The following is a 17,979-nucleotide window of genomic DNA, read 5'->3' on the forward strand; positions in this document are numbered from 1 at the left end:
ATATATCCTTAGTGGTGGTGTGTTGGCATCTGTTTGAATTAGATTATACGGAGCTGCTCATAGCTATGTAGGCACTGCACTATTTCATAGGCCAGAAGTAAGATGCGTAAAATAGACTTTTCCCTAATTCTGGAAATGAATTAAGAGCACCCTGCCACACCACACCACAAGCATCATTACAGTAATAGAATTACATGGAGCAGCCTGCCCACATACAACTTTAATTCCAAAAAAGTTGAGACACTGTGTCAAATCTATATAAAAACAGAATGCAATGATTTGCAAATCTTATAAACCCATATTTTATTCACAGTAGAAAATAGAAAACATATCAAATGTTTAAACTGAGAAAATGTACTATTTTAATAAAAAAATAAAATAATTTTTACATTCATGGCAGCAACACATCTCAAAAAAGTTGTAATAGGGCAACAAAAAGCTGGCAAAGTAAGTGGTACTAAGAAGGAAGAGCTGGAAGGACATTTTGCAACTAATTAGGCAACAGGTCAGTAACATGACTGAGTATAAAAAAAAACATATTAGAGAGTCAGAATGAAGTAAAGATGGGCAGAGGTTAACCAATCTGTGAATAGATACTTCTGAAAATTGTCAAACAATTTCAGAATAATGTTCCTGAACATGAAATTGCAAATACTGCATTAAATATACGTATCATCATTTAAAGTACATAACATCATCAAAATATTCAGAGAATATGGAAAAATATGTGCAAGGGACAAGACTGATACGCAATACTGAATGTCTGCATTAAATAATTCTGTGCTCTATCTAGGTCTTAGAACATATGCTCCCATGCTGACAATATATTTTCAAGGAAGGTCTTGCATATTTAAGCAGGACAATGCTAAACTGCATACTGAATCTATTACAACAGCATGGCTTCGCAGTAGAAGAGTTCAGGTGCTTAAATGGCCTGCCTGCAATCCAGACCTTTCACCAACTGAAAATATTTAGCACATCTTGAAACAAAAAATATGACAAAGAAGACCCAGGACTGTTGAGCAACACTCCACTCCCAAAACTTCAGCAACTGCTCGCCTCAGCTCCCAGACCTTTACAGAATGTTGTTAAAAGAAGTGGGGATGCTACACCATGGTAAACCTGGCCCTGTCCCAACTTTTTTTTAGATGTGTTGCTGCTATCAATTTCAAAATACCTTATTGTTTATTAAAATTGTACATTTTCAGAGTTTAAAAAAATTTATGTTTTCTAATGTGAATAAAATATGAGTTTATGAGATTTGCAAATCAATGTATTCTGTTTTTATGTAGATTTTACACAGAGTCCCAACTTTTTTTGGATTGGGGGTTTACCTGTCCCCAGCCCTGTCTACAAAATTTCAAAAGCACTTGGGGCCTTTGGAAGTTTCTTGACATAGTTTGGGCTGGGCTGATGGCTGGCATATAAAATTGCTCTGCTACATGCAGCAACTGCTTGCATGGCAAAATGTAGGGTATGAGTCACTGATGTCCAAGCCCCTAAGACGGCTAGAAGGCACTTGTAAGTTTATCAACTGCAATGGGCAAACAAGGAATATATATATTTTTTTTTTTGTGGGGGGGGGGGGAGCGGGTACCTGGTTTTGACTTTGCTTTTACTTGTATAGCAACAACATATATATAGATATGCTTATTATGCTGAAATTATTCAGCAACCAACAATGGATCTACTGTAAACAGCCACAGTGTATCAATTCCAAAAATATTATATAGATACATTTCTACAAGTGATAAGAAAAAAAAAAAAAAAACTGCTTAAATAATAAATGATTAGTCGCTATTAATACATTTGAGTATTGAATAATACCTGTAATTTGACCTCTTCCATTTTCATTAACTGCAATTCCAGCAGCCAGGCCTTGAAATATATGGTTTCCACTGCAAGAAAAAAGCATAGCATGCATGATTTTAGGAACACAAAAATTAAAAATAATAACAATTATAAAAATAACAACACCACTCTGAGATATCAGTAAAGGAGGTCTAGGGTTAATAATTAGAAATGCATGTCAAGGAAATGTTCAAGCGCGTGCGTGCTCAAGGACTGTGCATTAAGGGACTTTGTGCTATTCTTCATATACAGTTGTGTTCAAAATGATACAGTGTGTTGAAAAAAGTGAATAAAGCTCAAAATCCTTCTAATAGCTTTTATTTCCATACACACAAATGCATTGGGAACACTACACATTCTATTCCAAATCAAAACATGAAGAAAATTATATCAAATTTGTGTTGTTCCTCTAAAACAAAATTGAAGAAAAGTGAATATTAGACTGTTCAAAAAAATAGCAGTGTTTGTATTCTTCTTTACAAACTCAAACATTCACTATATAAACTGAAAAATGTTTGAAGATTTTGCTTTCCTTTGAATCACATAATTTTTAGTTGTATAAGTACTGTTTCTGAGAACTGCTGTACATCTGTGTTGCATGGAGTCAACCAACTTCTGGCACCTGTGAACAGGTATTCCAGCCCAGGATGATTGGACTACATTCCACAGTTCTTCTCTATTTCTTGGTTTTGCCTCAGAAACTGCATTTTGTATGTCACCCCACAAGTTTTCTATTGGATTAAGATCCGGGGACTGGGCTGGCCACTCCATAACGTCAATCTTGTTGGTCTGGAACCAAGATGTTGCACGTTTACTGGTGTGTTTGGGGTCGTTGTCTTGTTGGAACACCCATTTCAAGGGCATTTGCTCTTCAGCATAAGGCAGCATGACCTCTTCAAGTATTCTGATGTATTCAAACTGATCCATGATCCCTGGTATGCGATAAATAGGCCCAACACCGTAGTATGAGAAACATCCCCATATCATGATGCTTGCACCACCATGCTTCACTGTCTTCACAGTGTACTGTGGCTTGAATTGAGTGTTTGGGGGTCGTCCTACAAACTGTCTCCGGCCACTAGACCCAAAAAGAACAATCTTACTTTCATCAGTCCACAAAATGTTGCGCCATTTCTCTTTAGGCCAGTCAATGTGCTCTTTGGCAAATTGTAACCTCTTCAGCACGTCTTTTTTTCAACAGTGGGACTTTTTCGGGGGCTTCTTGCAGATAGCTTGGCTTCACATAGGCGTCTTCTAATTGTAACAGTACTCACAGGTAACTTTAGACCTTCTTTGATCTTCTTGGAGCTGATTGTTGGCTGAGTCCTTGCCATTTTGGCTATTCTTCTATCCATTCGAATGGTAGTTTTTCGCTTTCTTCCACGTCTTTAAGGTTTTGGTTGCCATTTTAAAGCATTTGCGATCATTTTAGCTGAGCAGCCTATCATTTTCTGCACTTCTTTATATGTTTTCCCCTCTCCAATCAACTTTTTAATCAAGGTACGCTATTCTTCTGAACAATGTCTGGAACGACCCATTTTCCTCAGAATTTCAGAGAGAAATGCACTGTATCCAGCATGTACAACATTTGCTGCCTTCCTTCCTTAAATAAGGGCAATAATTGCCACCTGTTTTTCAAAGAATGAATGACCTCACTAATAGAACTCCACACTGCTATTATTTTGAACATTCCCCTTTCAATTAGTGATTCAATTACACAGAATCAGCAGCATGCATGTCATGACTGTTGGGTCTGTTGGATTTCTATTACTCTACTACACCTGCTAGTAAATTATTTGCCATGTAGAAATATCATTTCTACCAAAAACGGTGATTGATCAGATTAGTGATATCTGACTGCTATTTTTTTATTTTGAACACAACTATATAACAACCACCTTTTCTGTGTACTGTAATTTAAAGTCCGTTAAAGAGACTGGAGAATGGAAAACATCACACCCTTTCATACATAAGGTAATCAGGCATCTTCATGATCCAGGAATTGAAGTATTTTTACTTGGTTGGGCAGGTGTACTATGTGCTTATTTATGTGATCTTTTCTTTCTCTAACACTTGTCTGCTTGAGCTGCCAATCCATCTGTGCATTCCACTACGTTAAAATATAGGGAGTAGATCTTTTTTCTGTTACACTGAGAAAGCAAAGCATAGCAAGAATACTATAGCAAAAGAGTACATAAGTTGGTGACGAGTGGCGGAATTCAGAAGGAAGGTGGGCACTTTGTGCAAATGCAGGGTGAAAGATGGGTCTATGAGCATGGTGGCGGCAGTGGTGATGCAGGTGAATTGGTGAAAGCAGGTGAGGGGGGCTGACTGTAGGGGTGGGTGAAGCTGTAGTGGCACAGTGTTGAGGGGCCTTGTCCTTCATGCAGGCAAGGAGTGCGAAAGGGGAGAACGTACAGTTGTGAGAAGGTGGGTACAGGCATGGTGGTTGGAGCAGGGGATATAGAAGTAATGTTTATAAGTGGAAGGGGGCCTGCACATGCAGTAATAAAGAGTGCAGTCAAGGTTTAGGGTCATTTGGTAAGGGGAGGTATACAGATGCGGTGGTGTAATGGGTGCAGGTGTGGTGGGGAGGGCAGGAGGTGGGAGTGTAAGGCTGCAGACAGTGAGCTTAGGCCTCCAACTCAGATCACCCTTCTTTTCCATCCAGGTACATCAGCTTCTGGCATTGCTTATGATATACGGTGTCTGGGGTCATGCAAACTCTTTGAGGGCACACCATGCTGTACATAAGGCACCCTAGAGGCCTTAGCTTTTCCAATTCAGTGCCCATGACACTCATTGTGCTGGGATGTTGTGGGTGGTCAAAGCTATACCAGAAACAATTCTGTGTGACTTCCTCCCTGGCTCTAGTTTTTTACAATGGACCTTCACAGGCCATATCAGGTGATACCTTCAATGCATGTCCTCTAGGTTGACTGGACACAACGAGCAGCTGGTTAACTATTTCAGGTCTCCAAGCTCCCTGCCTATAGACCTTTCAATCCTAGTTTCTCGTTGGCTCAGTTAAGCGGTTTACCTTTTTCAGCAGGGGAGCTCACAGCTAGCCTGCTGAATGCATCAATACTTTGATCAGTTTGAAGTGCTGGCTGAGCCATAGGACTGCAAGTACCAACAAGCTTTCTTTTGCCACACAAAGACAACTGCTGGGGGGGTTATGAAGACAGAATCCTCTGGGCTGGAGCAAGGAAAGGACCTATCCAGACCATCCCTTTTGCTCGGCATCCAGAAACTGTACCTCTGCCAATTTCAATTCACTGTGAGTGACCCCCAACAGTGACAAAACATCATCATTACATCCAGTAACTACACTGTTAACATCAACTACACATGCATTTGATGATTATTATTATTGTTATACAGGATTTTTATATATCGACAACAGTTAGCGCAGCACTTTACAAAACGAAGGTAGACATTACAGTCACAATACAATTTAGTACAAGAGGAAACAGAGGGCCCTGTTCGTTAGAGCTTACAATCTAGGAGGAAGGGTTGAGTGATAACAAAAGGTAATAGCTGAGGGGGGATGAGCTGATGGAGGAAAATAAAAAGGCAGTTTACTAGTTTGAAGCAGGATAGGCTTCTTCAACCGCTTGGGGACCGCCCACAGTACATTTACTGCTGCAGGGCGGCCCCTGTGGCAGCATCACGTATATATATGTGATTTGCGCTACCACAGTTTTCGTGGACCTGAGTGGGCACGCGCACGCCCCTGCCGACCCATGGGTGTCCCAATTTGATCCCCGAGGGATCAGTCTTCTGATTTAGGCCAGTGATGTCCGTCCCAAGTCAGATGATTGATCCCTGTCCTATCCTGTCCTGTGTTGAGAGTTACACAGTACAGGAAGTGATGAAATCTTCTGTCCCAGAGAGAGAAGAAAGAACACAAACTGTGAGTAAAAGTAGCACACAAATCCAGTTAGAACACTCTAGGACACATTTAACCCCTTGATTGCCCCCCCAGTTAACCCCTTCACTGCCCTATCACCAGTGTCGTTAGCACAGTGTACAGTATTCTTGCTGATCACTGTATTAGTGTCGCTTGTGACTTCAGATAGCGCTAGCGTCAGTCAGCGTCCGTTAGCGCCCCTCCAAGATAGCGCCAGATTGCCTGTCAGTACACCAATAATCACATTTAACCCCTTGATTACCAGGAACACGCTCACTTACACAATAAACCTCCATTGCTAGTATAGCATCTGAACGGATCAATATTTTTAATCAGATCAGCACTCTACCAGTGTTCACATTAGTATAGCGTCCCCAAAAACGCAGCGTTAGCAGGATCAGCCACAGCACCTGCCAGCACCTTCGTTTAGCCCCTATGCTTACCCTTCTCCCCCAGAAAGTGTAGTGTCAGTAGGTCATTGTCACTTGATACATAGCACACAAAACCGTAGTGTTCGCAGAATCAGGCCTGATCTCTGATAGCACTTGTTGGTAAATTTTTTGTAGCGGTTCAAGCAGTCCCTGACAGTCAAGCGTTCTTTTTCCCGTGAGTCGCACTAACTACCTATAAATTTAGTGGCCAAAATGTCCAACGAAAGGTACACTAGTGAAGAGGCCTACAGGATTCTGAGCATGTTAGGTGAGAGTGAAGGGGAAGCCTCACTGATAGAATCCAGCTCAGAATGTGAACATGTAGACAGCAGCGGCACCCTGACAGATAGCTCAGACAATGGAGAAGAAGTCCCTGTTAAGATCAAGCGTACCCGACCCCATTCCCAGGTTGCTGAAATGTTACAAATGCATGATGATGCTCACATGCAGCAGAGTGCCAGTACTAGTGCCGGTCTACCTTTTGATGAACTGGTGAGCACCAGCAGCCTAGTACGTCCTGGTCTTTCACATACCAGCACTGCAGTATCACTTGGTGACGTGGCGAGTCCCATAAGTGCAGTACAAGCTGATGTCGTGGCGAGCACAAGTAGCCACCAAGAATTTGCACACAGGCCCATAGTGTCCTTCCGGACATGCTTGCAAATCCCGATTGGCAGCCCACAAATTCTGCAGCATCCGTACTTCCCTCATTCACTGCCCAACCCGGAATTCAGGTGGAAAAAGCAAATATAAATACTCCCCTTGATATGTTTGGAGGCGTTTTTCACGGAACATCTGTACACATTGATTGTGGATCAAAGCAATTTATATGCACAACAGTTTATCGCTGCCAACCCAGATTCAAACTTTGCCAGACCATTCGCATGGAAACCCATTACAGTTTCCGAATTTAAAGGTTTTTTTGGGCCTAACCCTCAACATGGGCATTACTAAAAAAAAATTAATTGCGGGTGTAGCGGTCCACAGACCCCATTCATCATATGCCCATGTTCTCTGCTGCCATGGCCAGGAATAGATATGAGAATATAATGCGTTTTATGCATTTCAACAACAGCACACTCAGTCATCCTTGGGGTGAACCTGAATTTGACTGACTCCACTCCAAAATTCGGCCCCTCATAAATCACCTTAACCAAAAATTTGCAGATATCTATACTCCCCAGCAACACATCTGCATTGATGAGTCCCTCATGAATTTTTCTGGCCGCCTTGCATTCAGTTTATCCCCAGAAAGCGTGCCAGATATGGGGTCAAGGTGTTTAAGACCTGTGAAAGGGCAACAGGCTATACTGTACATATAAGTTTCAGATTTAAAAGCTAGTCACGTGGAGCCCCCTGGATGCCTAGACTACATGGTGAGCAGTGGCAAGATAGTTTGGGACTTGGTGTCATCCTTTTTCAATATGGGGTACCACTTATACGTGGACAATTTTTATTCAAGCGTGCCACTTTTTAGACATTTGTACAATCTTGGAATTGGTGCATATGGCACCATGCGACCTAATCGCCGGGGCTTCCCCCAAAGGCTTGTAAATACCCATAGAAAGAGGGAAAAAGCCTGCTTGAGAAATGAGGAATTTCTCGAAGTGAAGTGGAAGGACAATTGGGATGTTTTCGTCCTGTCTTCCATTCACGCAGATAGGACCAACCAAATTACCACGGCAACTGGTGTTGTTGAGAAACCCCTCTGTGTCCACAACTATAACCTTAACATGGGAGGGGTGGACTTCAACGACCAGATGATGAAACCATACTTAGTTTCTCGAAAAGCCTGACGCTGGTACAAAAAAGTGTCTGTTTATTTCAATTGGCTCTACCTAATGCTTTTGTGTTTTACAAAGCAACTGGATGAAAAATTCCAGGAAGATATCATCATGGCCCTTTTGTATCTAGAAGGTGCTATGGCTCAAACCCCTCACCCAGATGCAGTTAGCCGGCTGCATGAGAGGCATTTTCCCAATGCCATTCCTGGTACACCAACCCAAAGGACACCCCAAAAAAGATGTTGTGTCTCTAGCAGACATGGAATTAGGCATGACACCCGCTTTTTTTGTCCCTCCTGTCCTGGTCAACCTGTTCTCTGCCTCAAAGACTGATTCCGTCGCTACCATACACTAGTGGAGTATTAGTATAGGGTACAGCATGGCACAGTTTAGGGCACATATTTGCACAGGTCTCGAAAGATGTGAGGTAGTCAGGAAACTGGCTATTGCATTTTGAGAGACCCTACAATCTGGTTAAGTTAAAGTTAAAAAAAAAAAAAACATAAAAAATAAAAAGTAGAAGTACAAAAAAAATTTTACATTTTAAAAACCAAAATTAGTTGTAGGTTTTTTTTTGCTGTTGTCGAGTTACTGTTCTACTGTTATGATTTTACTGTTTTATTGTTAACCATTGCTGTTTTCTTTGCAGGAGTGCCATTCAGCTGCAGCACTGACCTGTGTATTCTGACAGGAACTTGCTCTCAGAATATACATACGTCAGTGTGTGCAGCGCTGTTGGATGAGATTTTTCATCCGCACTTAAAGAAGAGCATATATGCCGAAGCAAGGGGGTGAATGGCCCCTATGCTTCGGCATATATATTTTATAATATTTTTGGTACATACTTCAATAAAAAATGTTGTTTTATTGAGTTACTGTTTTATTGTTACTGTTTTATTGTTAACCAATGTGGTTTTCTTTGCAGGAATGCTATTCAGCTGCAGCACAGACGTGTTTATTCTGACAGCAACAAGTGGTCTTGCTCTCAGAATATACATAAGTGTGTGCAGCACTGTTGGATGAGATTTTTCATTAAAAAAGAGCATATATGCTGAAGCATGGGGGCCTGGGGTGGCCAGTGAGTGGATGGCCCCTATTCTTCACTATATTTTTTTTTTTAAAATGTGGCAGAGATTTCTTCATCCACATCAAACAATGTGAATAGAGGAATATGTTAGGTTCTTTTTCTTTTTCATTCAGCCCAAAAGAGAACATTTCATGTGTACCCACCATTAGAAGTGGGTGAACGCAGGGCGGTATATTCTAATGGTGGGAATACCACAAAATTTCTGGCAGAGATTTCTTCTTTTTTTTTCATTCAGCCAACAGGCTGCATACAAAAAAAAAGAACATAGCATATATACCCAACAAGGACCAGAGACGTACTGGTACATCACTGGACTTTGAATGGTTATATGGGGATGATGTCTACAGCTGCAGGCATCATCCTGGAATTGTTTTTTTCAGCCGGCAATTGGCTTTCATGTCAAAGCAATCCTAGTGGCTAAATTAGCTGCAGGATTGCTTTTAGAAGCAGCGGGAGAAGATGCCCCCCCTCCCCCGCTGACTTCCACGGCCTTCTCGGGCAGTCCCATGCCATCGGGGGAACCTGAGAATGCAGCCGGTGTTTCTGCCAGCTGACCATAAAGCTGATTAGAGCCTGAAATGGTGCCAATCATCTCTATAGTCTAAGAAATCAAAAGCTACGAGCATTTCATCACTTCAGTTTCGCAGGATATAAACCGTGCCATTTGTAAATTGGGAAAGCATCCAATCACACCGATCTTGGTGAGATTAGATGATGTAAGGGCAGAGGAGATATCTAGAGTCTAATAGAATCCAGATTTCTCAAACAAGAATACCTGTCAATGACCATTGCAGTCATAGGGGATATTTACATTTCTTGTGATAGCATTAACAGTGATTAATAATACTAAAAAAAAAGCACTCTCGCCCCCCCCCCCCCCATGCATGAGCATTGACCCCGTGCCAGCATGTAAACAGCGGTTGCATGATGCATGTGCGGTATTGCTACTAGACCTCCTCTGTAAATCTAAACTGGTAGCTTGTAAAGACTTAAAATGTTGCCTATGGATATTATTATTATACAGTATTTATATAGTGGCAACAGTTCGCTCATCGCTGTACGTTACAATGGGAGACAATACATGAGACAGTACAATAACAATACAGTGCGATACACGAGGGGTTCAAGGGCCCTGCTCCTTGGAGCTTACAATCTAGGAGGGAGGGGATAGTGGTATGGGAGGAAAAGCTGTGGGGATGAAGTGGTAGGAAGAGTGGAGGAGATCGGCAGTTATCAGAGGGTGGGGTAGGCTTCCCTGAAGAGGTGGGTTTTTAGGGTGCGCCTAAATGAGAGGAGAGTGGGTGATAGTCTGATGGATTGGGGTAGGGAGTTCCAGAGGATGGGTGATGCCCTGGAGAAGTCCTGGAGGTGGGCATAGGAGGAGGAGATCAGGGAACTAGAAAGAAGGAGGTCTTGAGAAGAGCGGAGAGTGCGTTTTGGGTGGTATTTGGATATTAGGTCGGTGATGTAGTTTGGGGCAGAATTATGGACAGCTTTGTACGTCAGTGTTAGCAGTTTGAATTTGATCCGTTGGGCAATCGGAAGCCAGTGGAGGGATTGGCAGAGGGGGGGTGGCGGAAATGGAGCGGTTGGTAAGGTGGATGAGTCTGGCCGCCATATTCAGGATCGACTGAAGTGGGGATAGCCTGTGGTGAAGCAGGCCAGTGAGGAGGGAGTTGCAGTAATCGAGTCGTGATCTGATGAGGGAGTGGATGAGCTGCTTAGTAGTTTCTGGGGATAGGAATGGGCGTATTTTGGCGATGTTGCTGAGGTGGAGTCTGCATGAGTTTGTTAGCGATTGGACTTGGGACTGGAAGGATAAATTGGAGTCTAGTATGACACCAAGTATTCTGGCTTGCGGGGTAGGCTTGATGATGGCATGGTTGGACGTGATGGAGAAGTCAGTGGGGGGGGGGGTGTGCGGGCTGGGGGGGAAGACTAGGAGCTCAGTTTTGGAGAGGTTCAGTTTAAGGAAGTGGAGCGACATCCAATTTGATATGTCGTTCAGTAGGCTGGTGATTCGGGTGGAGACTGAAGGGGTGAGGCGAGGGGTCAGGAGATAGATTTGCGTATCATTGGCATAGAGGTGGTAGTTGAAGCCGTGAGAGTGTATCAGTTGGCCAAGGGAGGAGGTGTAGATGGTGAAGAGAAGGGGCCCGAGGAAAGAGCCTTGAGGGACCCCAACAGAGAGGGGGAGTGGGGGGATATTAAAAATGTATGCAGTTTGTCGCCATTGCATGGGGCGTGCGCACTTTTGAAGCATGTAATGTTTGGTATCTATTTACTCAGCATACTATCATCTTTTATATTTTACCAAATAATTGGCCAATATATTGTGTTTTTGTGCATTAAACGTACAAAATTTTTTTTTTTAGACTGCGTTTGAAAAATTGCTGCGCGAGTACTATGTGACATACAAAATTGCAGCACCCACCATTTTATTCACCAGGATGTCTGCTTTAAAAATATATAATGTTATATATAAGGGGGTTCAAAGTAATTTCCTAGCAAAAAATACTGATTTTTTTTTACATGACCAGAAAGTGTCAGAAAAGGCTTGGTCTTCGGGTGGTTAGAAGAGTGAGTTATGTGTGGCATAAAATTCTAATGCTGGGCATAAAATGCCCCCACCCCTCAAATGACCCCTTTTTGGAAAGTAGACACCCAAAACTATTTGCTGAGAAGCATGTTGAGTCAATAGAAGAATATTTTTTTACAAGTTTTTGTAAAAAAACTTGTCAGTTAAATGATTTATTGCTCACACATGCCGTGGGTATATGTGGAATTACTCCCCAAAATACATTCTGCTACTTCTCCCAAGTATGGGAATACCACATGTGGGAGACTTTTTGGCAGTCTAGCCAAGTACAGGACCCCAAAATCCAATAAGCACCTTCAGGCTTTTAAAGGGCTTTATTTCCTCATTACACTTCCTGACTACCTATCACAGTTTCGGAGGCCCTGAAATGCCAGGATAGCACCTAACCCCCCCCAAATGATCCCTTTTTGGAAAGCAGACACCCAAGGAATTTGATAAGACGAGATGAGTATTTTGCAGATCTCGTTTGTCGACGTTCGTCTCGTTTTTGGAAAATGAAGAAAGAAAACAAAAAGATTTTTTTCTTTTCTTTTTTTATATTTCAAACCTTGTGAGAAAAAATTAGATCTGCAAAATACTCACCATGCCTCTTTTTAAATTCATTGGGGTGTCTACTTTCCAAAAAGGGGTCATTTAGGGGGGGCTTGGTGCTATCCTGGCATTTCAGGGCCTCTGAAACTGTGATAGGTAGTGAGGAAGTGAAATGAGGAAGTAACGCACCTTCAGGCTTTCAAAGTGGTCAATGGATTTCAGGCTCCTATATGTGGCTAAGCTCCGAAAAAGTCTCACACAGGTGGTATCCCCATACTCTGTAGAAGTAGCTAAATGTATTTTGGGGTGTAATTCCACTTATACCTATTGCTTGTCTGAGCAATATATCATTTAAATGACAACTTTGTGTAAAAAAAAAAATTTTTTTGTCATTTTCCAAAAACTTGTGAAAAAAAATAAATCTTCCATGAACTCAACATTCCTCTCAGCAGATATTTTAGGGTGTCTACTGTCCGAAAAGGGGTCATTTGGGGGTGTTTGTACTGTCCTGGTATTTTAGCACTTCAGGAAATGTAATAGACAGTCAGAAAGTAAAAGCTGTGTAAGTTCCATTATCTATACCATAGTTTGTAGATGCTATAACCTACACACAAATTAATATGCAATTATTGAGATTTTTTTTACTAAAGACAAATTCATTTTGGCCTAAATTTATGACTAAACTTGAGTTTTTTGGATATTTTTTATGACAGAAATGAGAAAATCATTATTTTTTAAATTGTCAGTCTTTTTTTGTTTATACTGCCAAAAAAAAAAAACACAGGTGATCAAATACCACCAAAAGAAAGCTCTATTTGTGTGAAAAAAGAACATAAATGTAATTTATGTACAGCATTGCATGACTGCGCAATTGTCAGTTAAACTAGCGCAGTGCTGTATAGCAAAAAAATGCTATTTAAATATAAATTGCAGTATCTATACCATAGTTTGTAGATGCCATAATTGTCACACAAAGCAATCAATATACACTTATTGGGATTTTTTCACCAAAGATATGTAGCAGAATACATTTTGACCTAAATTTATGAGTTTACTATATATTTTTTTTAGCCAAAAGTAAAAAATATTTTTTTTTCAAAATTTTCTGTCTTTTTTTGTTTATAGCTCAAAAAATAAACAGCGCACAGGTGATCAAATACCACCGAAAGAAAGCTCTATTTGTGTGAAAAAAGGACAAATTTCATTTGGGTACAAATTTGCATGATCGAGCAATTACCAGTTGAAATAGTGCAGCACCGAATAGCAAAAAAAGGCCTGGTCAGGGGGGTAAATCCTCTGGAGGGCAAGTGGTTAAATAACATCTGTGCATATATTTTTTCTAATCTCAAACTGCACAGTGCCACATGAGTAACTGCTTTGGTTCCCCATACTAACAGGTAACCTTCCTTCTTGTTTTTATCCTTCTTTCGAACTCTTCAGTCAAAATATAAAAAAATAAAAGATATGTGTACCTTTAAGAAAAAAAGACAGTGGGGTAGAGTGGTGCTTTTATAATGCTCATTTTGTTTTGCAATGCTCCAAATACAGCCTGTTCTATATTTGTCATATTTCAGCTTGATGTGTAAACATTTAAATAAAACATGCTCTAGAATAAAAATTACAAACCACAGGTTTTTGAACCTCGGACAACTAGAAAAATAAAGTCAACTAGGAAAATAAAAGTGTCAGTTACCTTAAATCGAACGTTACCAATTTATTGCATTTATTTAACCTTATTGGCATATTACATAAAATTATATAAAATGAGGATTTTATAATATGGTTTTGGCAGTTGTTGATAGCATCCCTTCAATTTTATGTTCCAAGAGACAAATAATTTAATACGTTTAGATAAGAGATCTATTGGACTCTTATGTCCATGACCCCAGATATTATGGAGCAGATGGACACGCCACAATGACCATCTAATCAGTTTCGATATGCAGGCATGCTGAAAGCCTCCATCAAACGGAGTGTCTTATAAATGAAAACAGTAATCTAACTGCTGCTTATAGAAGATGGATTATAGTGCTCCTTGAAATATACTTGAGGAGCCAGTAAAGCATTAGCCATACACAAGTGGTAGGTTTTCTTCAGACACGTAATCTTACATCTACAGCGTAATTACTTTCAAAATGCATTAGATACAGGGTCTGTACATGCAGCTTTTCTATCCAGTACATCTCATATCTGTGGAAAGCTAGCCACTTTTATCATGTGTCTTACTACCAGTGCACCATCTCGTTCTAAAAAATTTTGAGTTAATATGTACCTAAACCCAAAAAGAACATTTTTTGTATTGCAGTTTAACCACTTCACACTGGCGCATCCCGGCCCTTTAAGTTTCAGAAGCCGGGAGGCAGGCGGGGTTTTAGGGTCATGTGACCACCGTGATTCGCCATCACATGATCGGAAAAGGTTCTGATCGAAGGGGAGATTGGGACCTTTCCATAAGTCATGGACACGTGCTGGGAGCGTGCAGGGCACGCGTTCTGAGCACATATGTATTTTCTATTTGCACGCAAATATGCAGCTGCTCGGCGTCAAGGCCCAGACGCCGAGAGGCCACATATTTGCGTGCACTCAGCGTCAAGGGGTTAATAGTCTTTTACTAGTTCTGGCTACATTAGTTTCTTTTTTTTGGCTTTTCTTTACCTTTATTTTCACCCAGCAACCCTGCCAGTAATATAATTCCTGTCCAAAAGTGACTTTGCTTACTGTGCAGAGTGTGTTAAGACTACAAAACACATCTCCCTCTCCTCATCTCCATAACATCATAGGAGCTGTTCAGTGGTTCACAAAGGTGAATAAAATAGGGCTGATAACTAATGAGGTTCAGCAGAGGTGGAGAGCACAAGATTTTATGGGTTCACTAAATTTCTGGCAAGATAAACAGCTATTTTTTGCACTTCTTGAACAAATATAACAAAACAATTTTAAAGATATTTCTACAAGTAAGCCCTTAAGGGTGGAATGCATTCTAGTAGGCTGGCCTGGTAGGTGGGGACTCTCAGTGTATTTTGTGCTGGCTGAATAAAGATGCATCACAAGTGACATCATTGGTGTGCAGTCGTTTATCTTTACCATTTCAAAGGTATATTTAGGAGACCAAAAGGGAGTTAATAAGACAAGTTTATTGTTAGGGTATATATGTACTTTAACACAAACTCCTGTTTAGGGTAACTGGTTTTGGAAATGGCAGTTGGGTGATGTTGATATGGGGTACACAAGTAAATGCTATCTAAAAATTTGAAGGGATTCAATAAATGTATGTAGTTTATGTACTACCTATACTCAGAGTCAACATCAGAATCTGGGGGGGATGCATTTTTTTTGTTTTTATGCACCATGGTCGAGGCTAATATCATTTCTAAACTTATGACTGTATGTACTTAACTGCTTTCCTGCCATGCCCGGTGATTCCCCACCGGCACCTGGCGATCACTGAGTATCACTGATGGGGTAGAGACCTGTACGTAAACAATACAGATCTTTCTCGTCAGCTCCTGCACATTGCTTTGTATTACCAGAGCAATACAAATGTGCTTACACAGTGAAACACATACACAGCTAACCCTTTGAACACCCCAGATGTTAACCACTTCCTGCCCAGTGTCATTAGTACATTGTCAGTGCTTTTTATTAGTACTGATCACTGCATTCGTGTCACTGGAGATGTCAGTGACAGTTAGTCAGTTTCCCCCAGTGACAGAATGCCCGCCGCAGTCTTGCAGTCCTGCTATAAGTTGCTGCTTTCTAATATAAAAAAAAAAATTCCAGTATATATACCGCCATTTGTAGACACTGTCATTTTCAGGTAAACCAATTAATTTACACATATTTGGATTTTTTTTAGCAGAGACATGTAGCAGAATACATATTGGCCTAAATTTATGACGAAATTGGATTTTTAATTTTTTTTTTACTGGACATGTTTAACAGCAACAAGTCAAAAATATTGGAGTTTTTTTTTCTCAAAATTTCTTTGTTTATAGCGCAAAAAAAAACCAAAAACACACAGGCAATTATATACCACCGAGAGAAAGCTCCATTTGTGGGAAAAAAAGGACATAAATTTCATTTGGGTGCAGTGTTGCATGACCGTGCAATTGTCAGTTAAAGTAACGCAGAATTGCCTTCCTGCCTGGTCAGGAAGGGGGGTAAATCCTCTGGAGGGAAAGTGGGTAAAGCTGAACTTTACCCAAACCAACTTGATAAAAAATAAATGTTCTTTAGGAAGGAACATACATTCTCCATTAATAATTATGCTAACAAAATAAGTGTGTGCTCTAAATTGCCTCTAACATTGTTCCGTTTTCTGCTTGCTGGAGGCTGCCATTTTGCTGAAGCCCAGAGCCCCTTAGCAGCAGTAAATCTTTAGGCTGTCAGCAGATCAGCCTCTACATTGTTGGCACCGTGCTGAAAATATAGAGCAACTGAGCATGTGCAGAGCAGGGTGAGACACTGGATTGTAAACAGTATATGCACTTATTTTTAATATTTTACATACTGTAGCTATACCTGCAAAAGGGGGCAGCCTGAAGTGATCTAGCAGGACTTAATTTTCTGACTAAAGTTCCACTTTAAAGCGAAATTTTGCGTACATTCATCAATTTAACAATTTAAAAAAACAGTTATATTCCAAGCACAAGCTGATGTAAACATTGTAAAAGGATGGTGGGTAATAAGGGGTGAAAGGATTGGTGGAGGACAGAGAACTCTGATGTGAAAGGGGAAATGGAGGACTATGACATGAACGAACATAAAACTGGGGGGGAGGGGAGGGGGGACTAAGGACTCTTGATATGAAATGGAAAAGGAACCCTGAGGACTCTGATGTGAAAGGGGAGGGGAGAAACTGAGGACTCTGATGTGAAAGTGGGGCAAAGGATTGGGGGGTGAGAACTCTGATGTGAAAGAATAGGGGGTGCCGCAAAACTGAGGACTCAGTGAAAGGATGGGGGGGCAGAGGGAATAAAGACTGATGTGAAATGATAGGGAAAAACTGATGACTCAGATGTGAAAGGGGAAGGAGGGGAATGCGGATTCTGATTTGAAAGGGGGGGACTGAGGACTGTGTTGTGAAAGGATGGGGGAAAGGGGGGAGAACTCTGATATGAAAGGATGGGGGAAGGGGACAGGGAAAAGGAGGACTTTTATATGAAAAGATGGGGGTGTGGGGAATCTGAGGACTCTGATGTGAAAAGATGGTGGAAAGCAGAATTGCCAACTATCTGTAATTTTAAGGACAGTATGTAAAAAAAACCCAGATTCCTCTTGTCTGTAAAAATCTGTGGACAGGTGAACTTGCCTGTGAAATTAAGGGTAGCTGGCTGCAGCTGTCATTTCGGGCTGCCTGTATGACCCTTTCCAAGAGCGAACTGCTTCGCTTTTCATAGGTGTTTGACAGGCAGTGAGGAGGCAATAAGTCCCCTCCTCACAGTCTATTTTAACCTCCTAAACATGTGGTTGTGGATTCAGTGCAGTCTTGTTCAACTTGAATTGGTTCCATTCCATGTGTGATAGTACCCGTCAAAAGTGTCAGGGAATGTACAGTTAGGTCCATATAGATTTGGACACAGGCACAATTTTAGTTTTTTCAGGTATTTACCAAGACATATTCAAGCTATAGTTATATAATGGACTGAAAGTACACATTCTCAGGTTTAATTTGAGGGTATGTACATCCAAATCGGAAGTGGGGTTTAGGAATTACAGCTCTTAAGAGTAGCCATACCCCCTTTTTCAAGGGACCAAATGTAATTGGACAATTGAATATAATC

At 41.0% G+C, this 17,979-nt stretch overlaps 1 protein-coding gene across 1 annotated transcript in view; it reads right to left on the reverse strand.

Annotated features, from left to right (window-relative positions):
• The window catches only part of FBXO10 (F-box protein 10), a 144,633-nt gene that overhangs the window by 69,530 nt on the left and 57,124 nt on the right, over positions 1-17,979 (reverse strand). Inside the window, exon 7 of the mRNA XM_089670912.1 lies at positions 1,828-1,898. Within this exon, the coding sequence (XP_089527038.1) occupies positions 1,828-1,898 (71 nt within the window). The remainder of the gene's footprint in view (positions 1-1,827; positions 1,899-17,979) is intronic.

Source organism: Staurois parvus, unplaced genomic scaffold (assembly GCF_062004578.1).
Source record: "Staurois parvus isolate SC_StPar_1 unplaced genomic scaffold, SC_StPar_1.0 ptg000096l, whole genome shotgun sequence".
In the NCBI taxonomy this organism is placed as follows: domain Eukaryota; kingdom Metazoa; phylum Chordata; class Amphibia; order Anura; family Ranidae; genus Staurois; species Staurois parvus.